Raw genomic sequence first — 15,741 nt, 5'->3', positions numbered from 1 at the left:
TAAATATTTTTGTTTGTTTTAAGAGTGTTTTTTCTACTGTAGTGTAGACTTTTACAAAGAACTTCAGGTATGCCCATAGGACTTCACATATGCTAATTTTAAACTGAATTTATTTATTGTGTGACTAAGTGTAAGAATTGGCATTTAAATCTTTGCAACTCTTCATATATGCTATCCCCTAAAAAGATATTTTGAGTTATAGGAAATTACTTTAAAAACTCGATTACTGGGAAACAGAAATTTAACAGCAACAATCCTCTGAACACAACAAATGATTGAAAATGTCTGTCAACTTTTTCTACAAGGATGTGAGTGATTCACAGATTTTCATTACAGCATCACAGATAAGTTATTAAGATTTACCAGTAATATTTCATTTTGATGTAGAATAGAATATACTGTTCTTATAAAAATAAAAGTCTTCTAAATCTGCAGAGTGAAATGCATGAAATCAACAGGTGCTGATGTTTCCATCGTTCCATTTTTTAGGTATGTAGGCTAGGAGGAATCAAGCACCTGGTTGATCTCCTGGATCACAGAGTCCTGGAAGTTCAGAAGAATGCTTGTGGTGCACTGAGAAATCTTGTTTATGGAAAGTCTACTGATGAAAACAAAATAGCAATGAAGAATGTTGGTGGGATACCTGCACTTTTACGACTGCTAAGAAAATCTGTTGATGCAGAAATAAAAGAGCTTGTAACAGGTAAGTTTTTAATATAGGCCAGTGCAGAACTGTAATACAGACTATGTTTCTGAAGTGGGCGAGACTTTGAAATAATTGGTAAGTGACTGGAATTGTGCCTATTGTCTGGATTTTTCTTTGTGCATTAGTATTTTGTCAATGCGAAATCACTTATTTGGTTACTGACAGTTAAAATCGTAGCACAGAAATGTAAGTTTACTGGGAGAAGTGAATCCAGAGGTTATTGCACCAAAGTTCCACGTAGGGTAAATTTTTCCTCAGTATGATTCTCCCAAATACATAGCTATGTTTTGAATCGATATTTCTTTATTTACTCCTAACCTTAATTTTATTACAGGCCTTTTTTTTATCAGATGCTGAGAACAATTTTAAATAAGATCTTGTAGAACTCAAAAGATGGACCCAAACTGTTTGTGTGTGTTTAAAGTGCAGACAGACAAGTGGAAATACATAAATTTTGTAAGCCTTTCAGTGCCCAGGTTGTTAGTAGAGTCATGCAAGTGACTGTGTGTACACCCTCATCTCTTGATTGTGAGGTAGCAAATTTAGATTATATGCAATGAACCTGCTTGGCACTTAGTGCAGGCAAAAAGTACAGAAATAATAAATGACTTGAATGATCCCTCATTTGATTTTGCAAAGCTACTGTGCTTAACTACTTACTTAAATACTAAGCAAAGCTGCACGAGAGTTTTCAAGTTAAAAGTAAGAGAGATCTTATTCTGGGAACTTGTCCAAGTTGTTTTCTGGCTTAGGAAAGCTATCAAGTAGCAAAAGGTCTCTGTATCCAAATCATTCATATGCAGCCTTTTTTCCTTAAATGAAAAAATAAAAACAAATGTTAAGATAACCTGCAGCTTTTCTATTCTCTGTAGCAGGGTAAAGTCTCTTCTTTAAGAAAAATTATGTAAATGCAATATTTAAAAGTAAAAGTATACATTAGCTGCTTTGTCTGCTCTACAGAATTTATGCTTTATGCATCTAAATTACATGTGCTTGTAAGTTGTTAGGGATGGTTCTGCAGATAAAGACAAAGTAAAATTGTAAAATTCTTAATTATAGAGGGTATTTAGTTAATATCTCAAAACAAAAAACAAACACTACTGTTACCTTTCAAAAAGAAAAGCACATCATCTCTTAGTAAAAAGAAATTTCAAATGTGAATGATATTTAAAGGTGACTTTTTTAGAAATTGACTTAATTTTTGATGCACAGATTTTTATTTTTTTATCCCACTACAGTAAAATTTTAAGTTTTGACCAAATTGTTTTCTGCTTACGTTGGTGGCATTGACTTCTGTTAGAGGTATACCAATGCTGATTGCTTTATAAAAAGCCACAACAGACTTTTTTGTAAATAGCAATATAAAGAATTATAACAGATTCAATGACTATTTGCTTAATAATAATTAGAAAAAAAAATACACGCACCTCCACCTGTGGCAGAACCAAACTAGCAAACCACACCCCAGTTACTATGTTCCCAGTTTAAGATAATGTAAATACAGATAAATGAATATCAGTCTACAGCACTAGAAACATTGTACGTCTGATTTCTAGTTTAAATTTAGCATTATTCATTACAGCTGTAGCTTTTCCAACACTTTCATCAAAAATGGATTTTCCATTGTAGTATTTCTTTCTGAAGGAAAATGCTTTTCTTTCTACTGAGGGTGGTCTTTCTTTCTTAGCAAATTAATTGTATCTTCATTATTACAAGAACCAATTAGTAGACAACCATTGTCTTTTAAACATAACAGAAGAATCTGGTCTCGTTGCATGTGAAATCCATCCAGTTTAGTTTAATATGAAGTTAGATCGATGAAACTTATTATTGTAGATAAGTGAAATTAGAATGACAAATTCCTTACAATCGATATAGATATTTTTCACATTAATGCATTTATATAAGATTTCTGAGAAGCTGTTTGACAAAATTAAGTTTTAACCTAAAATTATTTGGGAACTTATCCTGAAGATTAACTATCTGAATTTTGAAAAGCTGAGAAAGAGGGGTAAGAGAGGGGGGAAGTGGTAAGTGTATAAGCATGTTTTGAGGGGTTAGAAAACAGTAGGAATACCAGGGCCTGTATTTAATTAACAGTAACTGAAATGACAAGATTGAAATTATACATAGAGAGAAAGAAGTGGAAGCTGAATAGAAAAACGTATGAAAAATATAGGAAGTATAATTGCAAAAACACGAGAATTTTAAAAGGAAGGCTAGTTATCTTCTTAATGGCTATAGATTATTTTGAAAATAAAATGTGCAAAATCACTTTTCATAGTCACAAAAATGAAGTAATACTTTTAAAAATACTTTTTTTTTTTTAAGTTGGACTTTGAAATGCTTTGGATCATATTAACTCTTTACTGAGCTTGCTCTATTTGCGTGCAGTTTCCATTGCTGCTGGTGCATGGGAGCCTTGCTCTCCTGTGCTCTGCTGTCAGAGAGCCCTTAGAAGGGAAACAACTCCTTTTTGCTAATTGCCTCATATTTCATTAGATATTCAGCACCAGCTCTTTCTCAAGGCTACTATTTCTCTTGTTCCAGCACAACTTCAGCAGTAGGCAGCAGAAGTATTGTTGGGGCCTTCTTGATTGTGTGCAAGAGCTCCATTCCCTAGAAAGTGACATGAAGGATGTGCACTGATTTATTCTGTCTGGGTATGTTTTTACTTTGCAGTAGGCCAGTGCAGCCTGGAATTAATCTGTGACTCTCAGGAACTCATGTCTTGCAAAAGTTAACAGCAGAAAACTGTGTAAGAGATAGAAAATCAAAATATACATGCTTTGGACCCAGGTGCAATTTCTCATAATTGAGTCTACAATCAGGAGACCCTAGGACGCAGACCTTTAATTTGTTAAAATCTGAGAAACATTGGTGCTCTCCTTTAGTGCAAGTTTTCCAAAGAAAGTGAGTCAAATGCCTATCTTACTAGTAGTTTTTTGATTTTCATCAGATCTTCACCAGCAGAGATGTGCTGTAAACCATTCCCTCCCCAAAGACTTCTGATCCACTCTTCGCAGTGGCTAGTTTTCTGTCAGGCTTTCACCCTGAAAGGTCAAGCAAGCACCAGCACTGACCCTGGGGGAGCAGTAGGATTTCATAGCTGGAAGTAAGGAAGAACGAGCATGAACTCCAGCAGCAGCTGATCACTAGCTTAGCTGTATGGTAAAGGTCTGTCTATATGGCCTGTCCGTAAAGGGGAAAGAGGTTGTTGTTGATGGTCCTGGCAATTCTTCATGGTGTATATTTCATCAAATTAGTGCTGCATCAGCCAGTTCAGTTTAGAAATGCTGTTTTATGTCCAGCAACATGGTCTTTGGTATTCAGCGTCATCCTTCTGAGAGATTGCATTCCTGCAATAGCTGACAACTGTGCATTGTAGCTTGCGTATCTTTGGAAAAGGGACCTCAGGTTCTGCAGTCCAGGCAGCCTGAGGTAACTTTCCAGGAGGTACAGAAATAGCTGAAGTCCCGCACAAGTTTGCAAACTAAGCACTCTGTGAAATGGATATTGTTGACTTTCACAACTTCCATGTTACTGTAATGTTTACCTCTGCTCTGTTCTGTATACCATCAAAAGTACTTGGTGATCAACTGTGTAAAAACTGCAGAGGTAGAAGAATATGATCATCCATGTTCAGCAGTGGACCTTGAAGCCAGTGCAGCTGCTGAAGAACTCTGTTACCTGTTTGGTTAACACTACCTGGTGTGAGCAGCTGCAGTGGAATTCATAGCAGTAAACTCTTCTGGGGTCTTAAAAGTCTGGATTAAAACACCAAGATTCAAAATCTAAATAAAACGTGAAAAAGATGTGGCTGGTTGCAGAGTCAAAACAAAAGTCTTTGCCTCTGGTATTTCCAGGGCCCCACAAATAGTTGAGGTTGCCCCCCACCCAACACCTCAAAAGCCAAAGCTGTTCAAATAGGAACGACCAAACCAGTTTTCTGTCTCCAATTCAGAAATTTCATCTGCAGCTTTTTTTTTCTTAACCACGACTCAAGCTTGACTTTAAACAGCTAATGCTAGACTAGAGACACAGGCATCATTATGCATTGATGTCCTCTAGTCCTAATGAAATAGCAGCTTTAACACATGCCTTTCACATATTCTCTGAATTAGGTAACAAAATAAGCTTTGAAGAGCTACTGCATAGGGAATTTTCTGGACAGAGCAATTATTTTAAAATGCTATTACAGTTGCTGAAGTGACATCAGTAATATAACCAATTCAACGCTGAACCTGTGACCTGTAGATACTGAATCAGAGAGAAAGTTGGGCTTAGTTATGCTGAAAACTTCATTGCTGTCTATTGCAAAAGACAGGTTTGTCACCTGAAAATACTGCCACAGGTCCAAGTCCAGAAGGATTGTGAATAAATATCAAAAGATTGGGGTTTGAATTAAATGATCTTTAAGGTCCCCTCTAACACAAACCATTCTGTGATTCTATGATTTTGTACATCAGAACTGTCCATATACAATTGTCTTAATATTTTTCCCTTAGAAGGAAATATAAAAGGCAAGGGGATGGTGGGAGATATTTCCAATGTATAGAGTTCTCTTAGCTAAGAAGCATTGCTACCATGTCATCCAAGGGAATGCTTTCAGCTAACAGTCATTTGTAGAGAAAGTAAATGAAAAAGCCCTACACTTGTGCTGTTGCAGTGCCAGTCTTTTTCCATACCCTAGTGCAGGAGATGGATTAATGCATGTATTAATCTGAGAGTGGTGTTTCAAATATGATTTAATTATATGGATGGCCATCAGTTTGAATGCTGGAATGTGTTGCTCCAATATGTACACTACTTCTAGTGCTTTCATTGTTGTATTTGTAAAGTTCAGATAGAAAAATGTTTCTTTTTTCATATATATTTATAATATTTCATATATATAATATTTCATAGATATTTTGAGTCTCAGTTTCAGTCTTACTTGATGTGTGATGTAACAGTAGCATTATTAATTTCACATCTGAGATGGCTTAGATTCATTACTGATAAGCATATATTGAATCTCTGGGAGCTTCCATCAGTTTATACTGGGTAGTCACATAACGTCTTGTGCCAGGATTCATAATTGCAATTGAGAACATGAAATTGACTGAAGTAATGATTCTTTTTAATTTTTTTTCTGAAGGAATACTCAAGGTATCAGAAATAATTGTCCGTATAATTTTATTGAAAGGTGTATGACATAGAGGCATATCTTTTAACAGTAACGTAAGATATGCTTCTTTTATGTCAGCATAGTGGAAAAGTGAATGTTAGTGTTGATCTAATTTGCACTGAAATAGAAATTAATAGATTGCTAATATTTGCAAAGAACAACAGCTTTGGGCATGCAACCTTTCCAAACTCAGATTACAGAAGGTATGTGCTATAAGAACACAGATCTGTTCTTTTTCCTTCTGTTACTACAGCTGGTTATAGGCCAAATCTTGACCCTTGAAGGTCTAAATTAGTACACTCTCTCCCATACATTACAGCACCAAGTGAGCCATTTCACAGCTGTTGCTAGGTCATGACTGTCAGTAATATTCTCTTGAGCCCAGTTTAGTAGTCTTCTGCTAATCACAGGTCCATCCTTCTACACATACTTTGCTTACATGCATTCCACCCAAGAGCATTATGTGCAGCAAGCAGCATATAGAGACACACTGTTAATATTTGGTGTGTTGAAAGAACGGTTCTTCAAAAATAATTTCTCCTCAGTTGAAAGTATCTTGTGGAAATTCATGAAAATTCGGGATTTTTTTCAGTATTTCTGTGATCTGTACATGCAACAGGATTTGATTTTCACGTAGATAAGGTTCTCAACTTTATCAGACTACATATTTTCATTTCCTGAGTAGGATTATTTTGGATGATGTTCAAGAAATGTAAATTTAGCACAGTCATCACTGAGAGCTGCAAGGATCAGAATTACAGGCTGCAAAAATAGAGCAGACAATCCCTTTTCAAAAAGGGAAAACAAAAAGCCCCCCATTTCATTAGAACTACAGAAGCTTTTTCATACGGCATTTTAAACTCTCCTGCAAAGCTTTCTGATTTTTTTTCCTGGTACTGTTACTGCTGATTTCCTTCCTCCATTAAGAATTACCCAATACTTAGTGGTGCTGATCTCATGAACTTAAGCCCAGTTTTCTCAGGTTTTCCTCACATCAAGAGAATGTCAAGCACAAATAGTGGCTTGTGATTTTTCTTCTGTGTTTTGTAGTATGTTCACAGACTAAGCAAGAAACACGAGGCCTGCTGAAGCAATCAGTTGAATTACAATCTAAAGTGTAACATAAGTAGCGGCACAAGTCCCTCTCCTTCCAACCCCAGAGATGCTAGGGACAGTAGAGATCCGTTTAGGTAGGTAAGTAGACTTAGCACTCCTTTCGCTACGCAGGATCATTTGTGAATGGGATGTTCACCAGTGTCCCAGAATAATGAAACTTGCAGCTAATAGCTGTTGAAAAATCAATCAAAACAGTTAAATATTTTTCCATGTACCTTCATAACAATGACAAATAAAAAGGCACTGTATTTAAATGACGTACAGAATTTTACTGAAACACTAGAAGTATCTTATACCTTGCCTTAATACAGCATTGTACCAGCTCCCACCACCATCTTTCTTGTGTTTGAATGGAAACTTCCCAAATTATAACTGCCTTTCCTTTCAGGTTTTATTTCTAATAAGACCTAAATTTGGTCCCAAATCTCTTAAAAACAAACATTCTATAATCAGACTGTTCCCGTTATTAAAATGAAGACTCAAAGCCTATATAAGACACATTTTTAGTTTGTAAAATAAATAGCTGAAAACTGCTCCCAAATTATCAAATGGAATGCCCTGATGAGAGCTCTTGCCTTCAGATAATGAACATAGGGATAATAAATTATTAATCATCTGATCAATCTACCTCCTTAAGAGTTAGCTTCTGGGCAAGTTTTAACTTAGTTACTCAGTGGTGCTCTAGTGATTTGCTCTTTGATCAATCCCAGGATAATTCTCATGGAAAAGTTAATATTTGCCAAAGTCTAACAGTCTTCTTGGATGGATAGAGTTTAGGAGGGTCCTTTACTTAGTCTTTAAAGTCTGTGCCAGTGTGTACACATGAAGAAAAGATGATGTTGGCAATTCCCTTCCAATTTCTTAGCAAGCATCTGAGTTGTACTGTTCCTCCAAAGGCAAAGCAGGGTGGATATGCCGTGTCCCTTACGAGTCTGCTGCAGCTGACTGCAGTGGTCCAATGATCACTGGATACGTAGTATATCATCTTCTGTTTCCTTGGTATTTCAAACAGTACTCAGCTGTTCCAGCTTTTTCACAATCTGTGTGTTAGCCAGTAAGTAAGGCAAGTGCCTTACACTTGGCAAGGCTGAGAGATTTACATCTTATTTGAATAACCATACAGTAAGGATGACTTGTAATCCTTGTGACTTGTAAGTAAGTAATGACTTGTAAGTAAGTAATAGTAATAATAACTTAAGTAATAATAATTTTTAAAAAGTACTTATTTGTAAGTAAGTAATGATTTGTAAGTAAGGACACTTAGTGGCCCTTGAGGAGGGCCACTAAGATGATCAGAGGGCTGGAGCACTTCTCCTGTGCGGAAAGGTTGAGGGAACTGGGCTTGTTTAGCTTGGAGAAGAGAAGGCTCTGGGGAGACCTCATTGCGGCCTTCCAGTACTCGAAGGGAGCATATAAACAGGAGGGCATATAAACATATAAACATGCCTGTTTACATGTGTTGGTAGTGATAGGACAAGGGGGAATGGTTTCAAACTAAGACAGGGGAGATTTAGGTTGGAAATTAGGAGGAAGTTTTTCACTCAGAGGGTGGTGAGGCACTGGAACGGGTTGCCCAGAGAGGTTGTGGATGCCCCATCCCTGGAGGCATTCAAGGCCAGGCTGGATGCAGCTCTGGGCAGCCCGCTCTAGTGGTTGGCAACGCTGCCCAGAGCAGGGGGCTGAAACTAGATGATCTTTAAGGTCCTTTTCAACCCAGGCCATTCTACGATTAATATTTTCAAAACTCGGTCACATAAAATCAAGTATGATGTTTTCCCATATGTGTTAGGTAACTAATAGTAGTCTGAGACTCAAAATAAACTTTTTATCTTACATAATTTTCTTTAAGAGCAAATCTTTTGGGGAAACCAAAACTGGGGCTAGTGAGGGGTTTATCTGAGATTTAATTTCTAGTTTGAATCAAGAACTGCATGAAGTATGGCCTCAAAAACTTAAAGCTTTAAGCCAGTGAAGCATTTAGGTTGCTCACTGTTAGTTATCAATTAAGTTCTTTAGTGAGGATAGTGAGGATTTAGTGAGGTCACAGCTTTATGAAATGAAATTTGATGTGTATAGAAATAGCTTGCTTTATGTAAAGTTGAAACTGAAGGATAAGCAATAACTGAAGTAAACTTAAATAACCTAAGCCTATTTTGAGTGTGCAAATGTGATGCAGCACAAACGTCGATGAGGGTCGCTCAAAAGACAACAAAATTACTACAAAAAAAGAACCTTTCATAAAATACCACACAACAAATTCCAGCTCCGAGGGGAGCTGATCACAACAGACCCATTTCAAACACACATTCTGCTTTCCATTGAAGCAACAGCAGTCAAATAAATATGTCTTGGTTTTAGAAAAGGCAGCTGGGAGGTTTTTGAAGATGCTTTGTATGATAAACTCTCACAAGAACCAATCCTAGCCTAACTGCCAAAATGTCTTTCTCCTAGGTAGGTTGAGTTGTTGAAGAAAGTTACGTTATGCAGGAACAGCAAAGTTAGCTTCCATATTTTTCAAACGTTCAAGTTATCTTTGTATGTTGGCTAAACCACAAAGATAGGGATCTCTAGGAATTATGTATTTTGACTGCCTATGTCACAACTAGATACCAAAAGACAGTCATAAATCTCCTCATGAATATATCCACCCCCCTTACATGTTTTTCTGAAGAGAAAAAGGCAGGCTGTTTTACAGAAATACTTTTATTTATTTTGTGTGGCTGTATTAAAAGCTTTTGCTGTTTTGCAGACTTTTGTTTTTGTAAACTTTTATAATTTTTACTGTTTTTTCCTCCCATAATTTATTTCAGAGGAAACTAAATGTTCGAGATCTAGTCAAACTGAAAATTAACCATATGGTTTATAGTAGCAATTTTAGCGGGCTATTGAGAAAATGCTATTTAATGTTTCTGCTGAGTGTACACAGCTATGCTACTTTACAATTAGAAAAATATTGTATGTGAGGAAAATACTGAGAGTTTATCATGAAAGATACCACCTGTACCTGGTGAGAATTTAGATGAATTTTAAGTTGTGTTTCATGATGACAATGAAGATTAAATTATCAGAAATGTATATGCATGTCAGATCTAATACTTTTGTATCTGAATGTCTTATAAGAAGACTGTGTAAAAAGGTAGGAAACTATAGAATTCTGTCTGAGGGTAAAAGATTGATAGTATTCAATTCATTTGGTTAGTTGAATGTGTAACACTAGAGACCTCTTGCTATAGTTTCCAAGAAGAAACTTTCTGTAGGATTTTTATATTAGGCTTTGGAAGTTCAGCTCCACGTCAAGTATCTAATAGCCCAGACGTACAATGCAAGAAAGCAGTAATTCATTGCAGGTCAGCAAAACCATTTTCCCCCTTCCACTGTTCATCTTGCAATCCTTTCTGGATACTATCTTTCCAGGTTCCACCTAATATAGAATAATGTTATGTCACACACTTGGGACCTTGTCTTGAAACTTTACTGGCAACCACCCATCTGCCAATCTACCTTCTCTATCATTTTCTGAGAATTTTTTTCACAAGATCTTATGTTTGCAAGACAGTAATGAGCTTTCAGCCATGATGTCCATAGATTTGGTTTCTTCTCACTTCATTTTTGCTCTTGTATTCCTATGACCTTTCTTTTAGTCGTTACTTCTGCATAGGAATCTGAAGAGATTTCAGTCTTAAACACTCTCTCTTAAGAATATTGCCAAATCTCTCCTATATTCCTTTTTAACTTCAATCTCCCAGTTTCTTATAAATGAGGACAATGATCTGTTTCTTCTCCCTCCCAAACCTCATTCTTAAAGGCTGATTGAAGACTCACCCTTTGGAAATCAGATGTTCATGCCTTTTTTACACAAACTTGTACTGATTTGGCATTTTGCCTGGCCAACTACATAAAGACAAATTTCTCTTCCTATTGCAGATAGTCAGTATAGGACTCCTCTTTAGATAACTAAGAAAGATACTAGCATTAGAAAGAGATAAGCTCAAGGCACATATGTTTCAGGAAGATGGAAAGGTGTTTTGCAAGTGAAATGAGTTTGTATGCTTGTAGGGAATATTCCTCTAGATTTCTGTAGTGCATTGAGGACTTACCCTCTCCTGTCAGGTAGCAGAATGAACTGTACCTAAGGAAAGGAAGGAAGAAGGGAACATCTCCTGTCAATCAGTGTATGTTTCTGTTGGGTATTTTTCCTTAAGAAAAAGGAGAGTATTTATTCATTAATATGCATGTTTTCCTTCTCAGTATAGTGGGAGACCCAGCTGTTGGTCTATTAGGGTTATTCTGATTAGCATCTCACATTCCAACTCTTTCACTGAAGAGTTTACACGCTTGCCAGACAGCTGGAATAAAGGTTGCTGAATACATAATAACCTGAATATGAGGAAATTTTATTTCCGACTGTGAAGTGAATCTTTTAATGGCAGCTTTGCTGACCCCTTATTGACTGTTACTGTTAGAATAACATTAAAATTGCATTGCAGACTAAATGCATAGGTAAATAATCTTTCACCTGTTAAAAGCAAAGTCTTGTAAGTCGTTAATGTTGCTTTATATTTGTTTACCAAGTCTTTTCTAACTTGACAACAATGGAAATCTTTTCTGAAGGGGTTCTCTGGAACTTGTCTTCATGTGATGCCGTAAAGATGACAATCATTAGAGATGCTTTGTCAACACTAACAAACGCTGTGATAGTGCCACATTCTGGATGGAACAGTTCTTCATTTGATGATGATAATAAAATTAAATTTCAGACTTCCCTAGTTCTACGCAATACTACAGGATGCCTGAGGTAATTTGCTGTTATAGAAGAGTATTGCTCTTTTTACAGAGTAATTGTGTTATCCAGCAGGTCATTTTATATTTTAAATTTTAAGACAAAATAGCTGTTGCATTCTATAAATTCCATTCAGGCAGCTGTCATATTTGTATTTTTCTCTGTTAGAAGAATATGAAAAGTACAAAGTTAGTCACTGAAAAATGTTAATTATAATGACTAGTAGTCAAATTTTTGGCTGTTTTCTGTACACATTGCAAACAATCATTGCACTTTTCCCCCGTTACTGCAATTTTTGCATTGTGTGTACGCCTCATGAATTTTATTCAGGAAAAACAGTGTGAATTTGGTGATTCTTTAATACTGTATACATCTAAAAATAGTATATGTATATGTGCGAGTAAAGAAATGTTTGACTAATCCCTTTGTGGATTTCTTAAACAGCAATAAGAATAATAAAATATGAAACTAAAACATATGAAAAGAGAATTCAAAGACCAAGGGTAGTATATGAGCTGTTTCTGTTCGTTTGTAGGTTTGCTTATCATTTCAATATATTACATTTCAAACTGTCTTCCATTAAACAGCACATTAAGGCCATTATGTTTAAATAGAAGCACTAAAATAGTTTTTATTTTCTTGTAACCATTCTATACTCCTGAATATTTTTATAAGCTACTTTTTTATTTGTTGGGTTATTTTTCAAGACCACAAGTTTCACACTGCTTTTGAACATACAGTGATAGTATGATGTCTAGAGAATACAATACCAGCACAATGTCTGGAGAATACACACCTCTACAGACAGGCACAGTGACTTTTTCTTAGCAGTAGTACCAGTTTCAGCGTGCATCTAATCAGCACATAAAGTTCAGGTTTTACAATGTGGTTGCTTTGCAGGCAAATAATTGTCTACACACCCTTTTGCTACTTATTCTAAAGCACAGTGCATTCTTTTCCTTCCCTATACTCTATGCTTCTGTCTATGTATCGGTATTACAAATGTTAAATGACACTGCGCCATGGAACAGCAGATCAGTGAATGGATGCAATTCTAAGAAGTAGTAGCAAAGGGTATTTTTAACAAAGACAAGCTCAACCACCTATACCACAGCATAAAAGCCACAAGTTTGTGTTAGTATGACAGAGAGGGCTTGGAATGGAAGTGTCTGTGAGAAAGGGTTTCTATGCATGGCTTGTTTTGTCAATGAGTCAATTCTGTCTCGAAATTACAGGTTTGAATCATTTTCATCTTTTATAAACATTCAGGTGGGGGGGGTTGCTGCACCCACTAGAGAAGTTAAAAGCAAACATATATTTATTATTATTTTATGTTTAAAAAAAACAAACGCAAGCTTCTGCAAAGTATCTGGTAAAATTATTGCATGTATGTCTATCTGTGAATATACTGTGTTCATTTGTCATTTCAACCCTTTAGGAATCTAAGTTCTGCAGGTGAAGAAGCCCGGAAACAGATGAGGTCGTGTGAAGGGCTGGTTGATTCACTGCTGTATGTGATCCACACTTGTGTGAACACATCAGACTATGACAGCAAGGTGTGTGCACGTTTCATCTAAGTGATTTTTAGTGCTGAACCGTATGTCTGATTTGATCTTTTGAGGTTTTTGTACTGTAATTCCTCACTGTGATGTGTTTCATACAGCTAGTCTTCTCTCCCAACCCTAATTTAATGATGCACTATCAAATTTTGTTGTATAATGCGGTTTAATTTGTTCTGCACTTTTCATTTTTCTCAGTGTTGACATATTCATTCTTTAATAATAAGCTCTTGTGCTTTGTATTTTCAGGATACTTAAAATAAGCCACCATTGTAGAGATGACTGTTACAGTTTTCATTTTCAAGAATATCAGGAGATAAATTGCAGTTTTCCCAAAGAAGCAGATGTGGCAATGCCCAAGGCCCAGAATTAGAATTTGGTGCTTGTGTTTCAAATGCCTGTTCACCTGTACTTAATTTAGTTTGCTTTATCATATATCAGAAAGCAACAGGTTACTTAACATCTTTATGGTTTGGTTTCAGACAGTGGAAAACTGTGTGTGTACCTTGAGAAACCTTTCTTACCGTTTGGAACTGGAGGTGCCTCAGGCACGTCTGCTAGGTATCAATGAATTGGATGACTTGTTAGGAAAAGAATCACCTAGCAAAGATTCAGAGCCAAGTTGCTGGGGGAAAAAGAAGAAGAAGAAAAAAAAAACTACACAGGAGGATCAGGTATGGCCTTTTCTTTGTATTACAAATATATCACCTACTTAGCTAATGCTGGGGGAAAGTACATAGCTTGAAGAAAAACTACCATAAGTTGAATGAAAATATAGAGGTTTCTTGTACTTACAAATTTGTGTTCACTTCTCAGTGGGATGGAGTTGGCCCTATACCAGGATTTTCCAAGTCTCCTAAAGGGGTAGAAATGCTATGGCACCCATCTGTGGTAAAACCATACCTAACGCTTCTAGCAGAAAGCTCCAATCCAGCTACTCTTGAGGGCTCTGCAGGATCTCTCCAGAATCTTTCTGCAGGCAATTGGAAGGTATCTGAATTCCTACTCTTCTTCCTATAGTTAAATTTTCACTGTTCTGTTTTAATAAGGTATTGAATGGGTTGAGGGAGAACCAGGTAATTTTCTAGTACATGCATATCAGTGTTTCTGTCTAACGTGTCATTAGTGCTTATGCACTATGGAAATGTAATTTCCACAGTGAAAAGCAATGTCAAAGATGGTAGGCAGGAAGAGCAATCTGGAAACTGGCCTTGAAATTGGTACCACTTATTTTAAATAAACAGAAGAATCTTTATTCTGGTGCATGTTAGAGCCAAAAAAAACCTTACTGCTGTGAGTTCTGGTGGGAAGGTACTGTCAAAATAAGACCAGTGCCAAATAAATATGTATACTATACAGTAATAACACTTCACAAGATCAGGACTATGGTACTCTATATTAATTGGTTCTGAGCATAAATAAGTTTTTTTCTGTTTTTTTCCATACATTCTTGCTTATGACCTTCATGTACATAACATTAATAGTGTTCTCATGTAGTGCTGTTGTAACATATTGTATTTGTCACAGAGATTAAAAAAATGTTAATTGCTTTCTTTGCTGTAGATAAACAGATAAAACTTTTTCATTTTATGCCTGTTTTAAAGTTGGTCCTAAAAAGAAATAAATACTGTTCCCTCTTTAATAATTTGTCATCTATTAAGTTATTTTTTCTGTTAGATCCCTTTCTTTAAACATTGCTCCGTACCAGGAATGAGTGAAAAAATAGCAGAGAATCAACACTTTTTACTAATAAAAAAGATATGTATTTAACATATCGTTACATTGTTTTTCATTCGAAGACTTTCCCTAAAATACTTAAGAATTACAATTTAATAAGAGATCATTTCAGTTAGAATGTTCTACTAGATATGAGAGTAACTGGAGTTTGATTACAGTTTGCAGCATACATTCGAGCTGCTGTAAGAAAAGAAAAAGGTCTGCCAATCCTTGTGGAACTGCTGAGAATGGATAACGACAGAGTTGTTTCATCTGTGGCAACTGCCTTAAGGAACATGGCATTAGATGTTCGCAATAAGGAACTTATTGGTAAGTACAGAACTGTACTGAATAAAGCACGGTTACCAATACGTCAGACCTTTATTGAAAGAATACTAGGATGAGGTTCTACCAATAGAAATAGCATACTACGTCGTGTTACTTGTCTCACAGAAATAAATCTTTTTGACAACAGTAGCTTTTCAGAGTAGCATTGTCATTTCAGTTTGTCTTTAGCCATCTTGCATGGTGATCTCTTTACAACAGATTGAAGTCACTTCAGCCAAACTAAACTGGACAGGAAACTGGCAGTACAAAGTATGACTGGAAACACAGCTCTACTTCCTTGGAGCTAAATAGTAACTTTCTCAGAGGGCTTCAAGGTCCCTTACGTGTTCTAAGAGAATAGGGCAGC

The 15,741-nt window shown here is 36.1% G+C and overlaps 1 protein-coding gene across 27 annotated transcripts in view; it reads left to right on the top strand.

The window, feature by feature from the left end:
- Positions 1-15,741, top strand: part of PKP4 (plakophilin 4) — a 91,576-nt gene that overhangs the window by 65,778 nt on the left and 10,057 nt on the right. For all 27 annotated transcript variants that reach the window (XM_083841663.1, XM_083841664.1, XM_083841660.1 and 24 more), the window contains 6 exons: positions 490-703; positions 11,604-11,787; positions 13,211-13,328; positions 13,814-14,005; positions 14,148-14,321; positions 15,227-15,377. In XM_083841663.1, coding sequence (XP_083697789.1) covers positions 490-703; positions 11,604-11,787; positions 13,211-13,328; positions 13,814-14,005; positions 14,148-14,321; positions 15,227-15,377 — 1,033 coding nt within the window. The remainder of the gene's footprint in view (positions 1-489; positions 704-11,603; positions 11,788-13,210; positions 13,329-13,813; positions 14,006-14,147; positions 14,322-15,226; positions 15,378-15,741) is intronic.

This window comes from Anser anser (assembly GCF_964211835.1).
Source record: "Anser anser genome assembly, chromosome: 6".
In the NCBI taxonomy this organism is placed as follows: Eukaryota; Metazoa; Chordata; class Aves; order Anseriformes; family Anatidae; genus Anser; species Anser anser.
The sequence above is the reverse complement of the archived record's forward strand: the minus strand, read 5'-3'. Positions and strand labels throughout refer to the sequence as shown.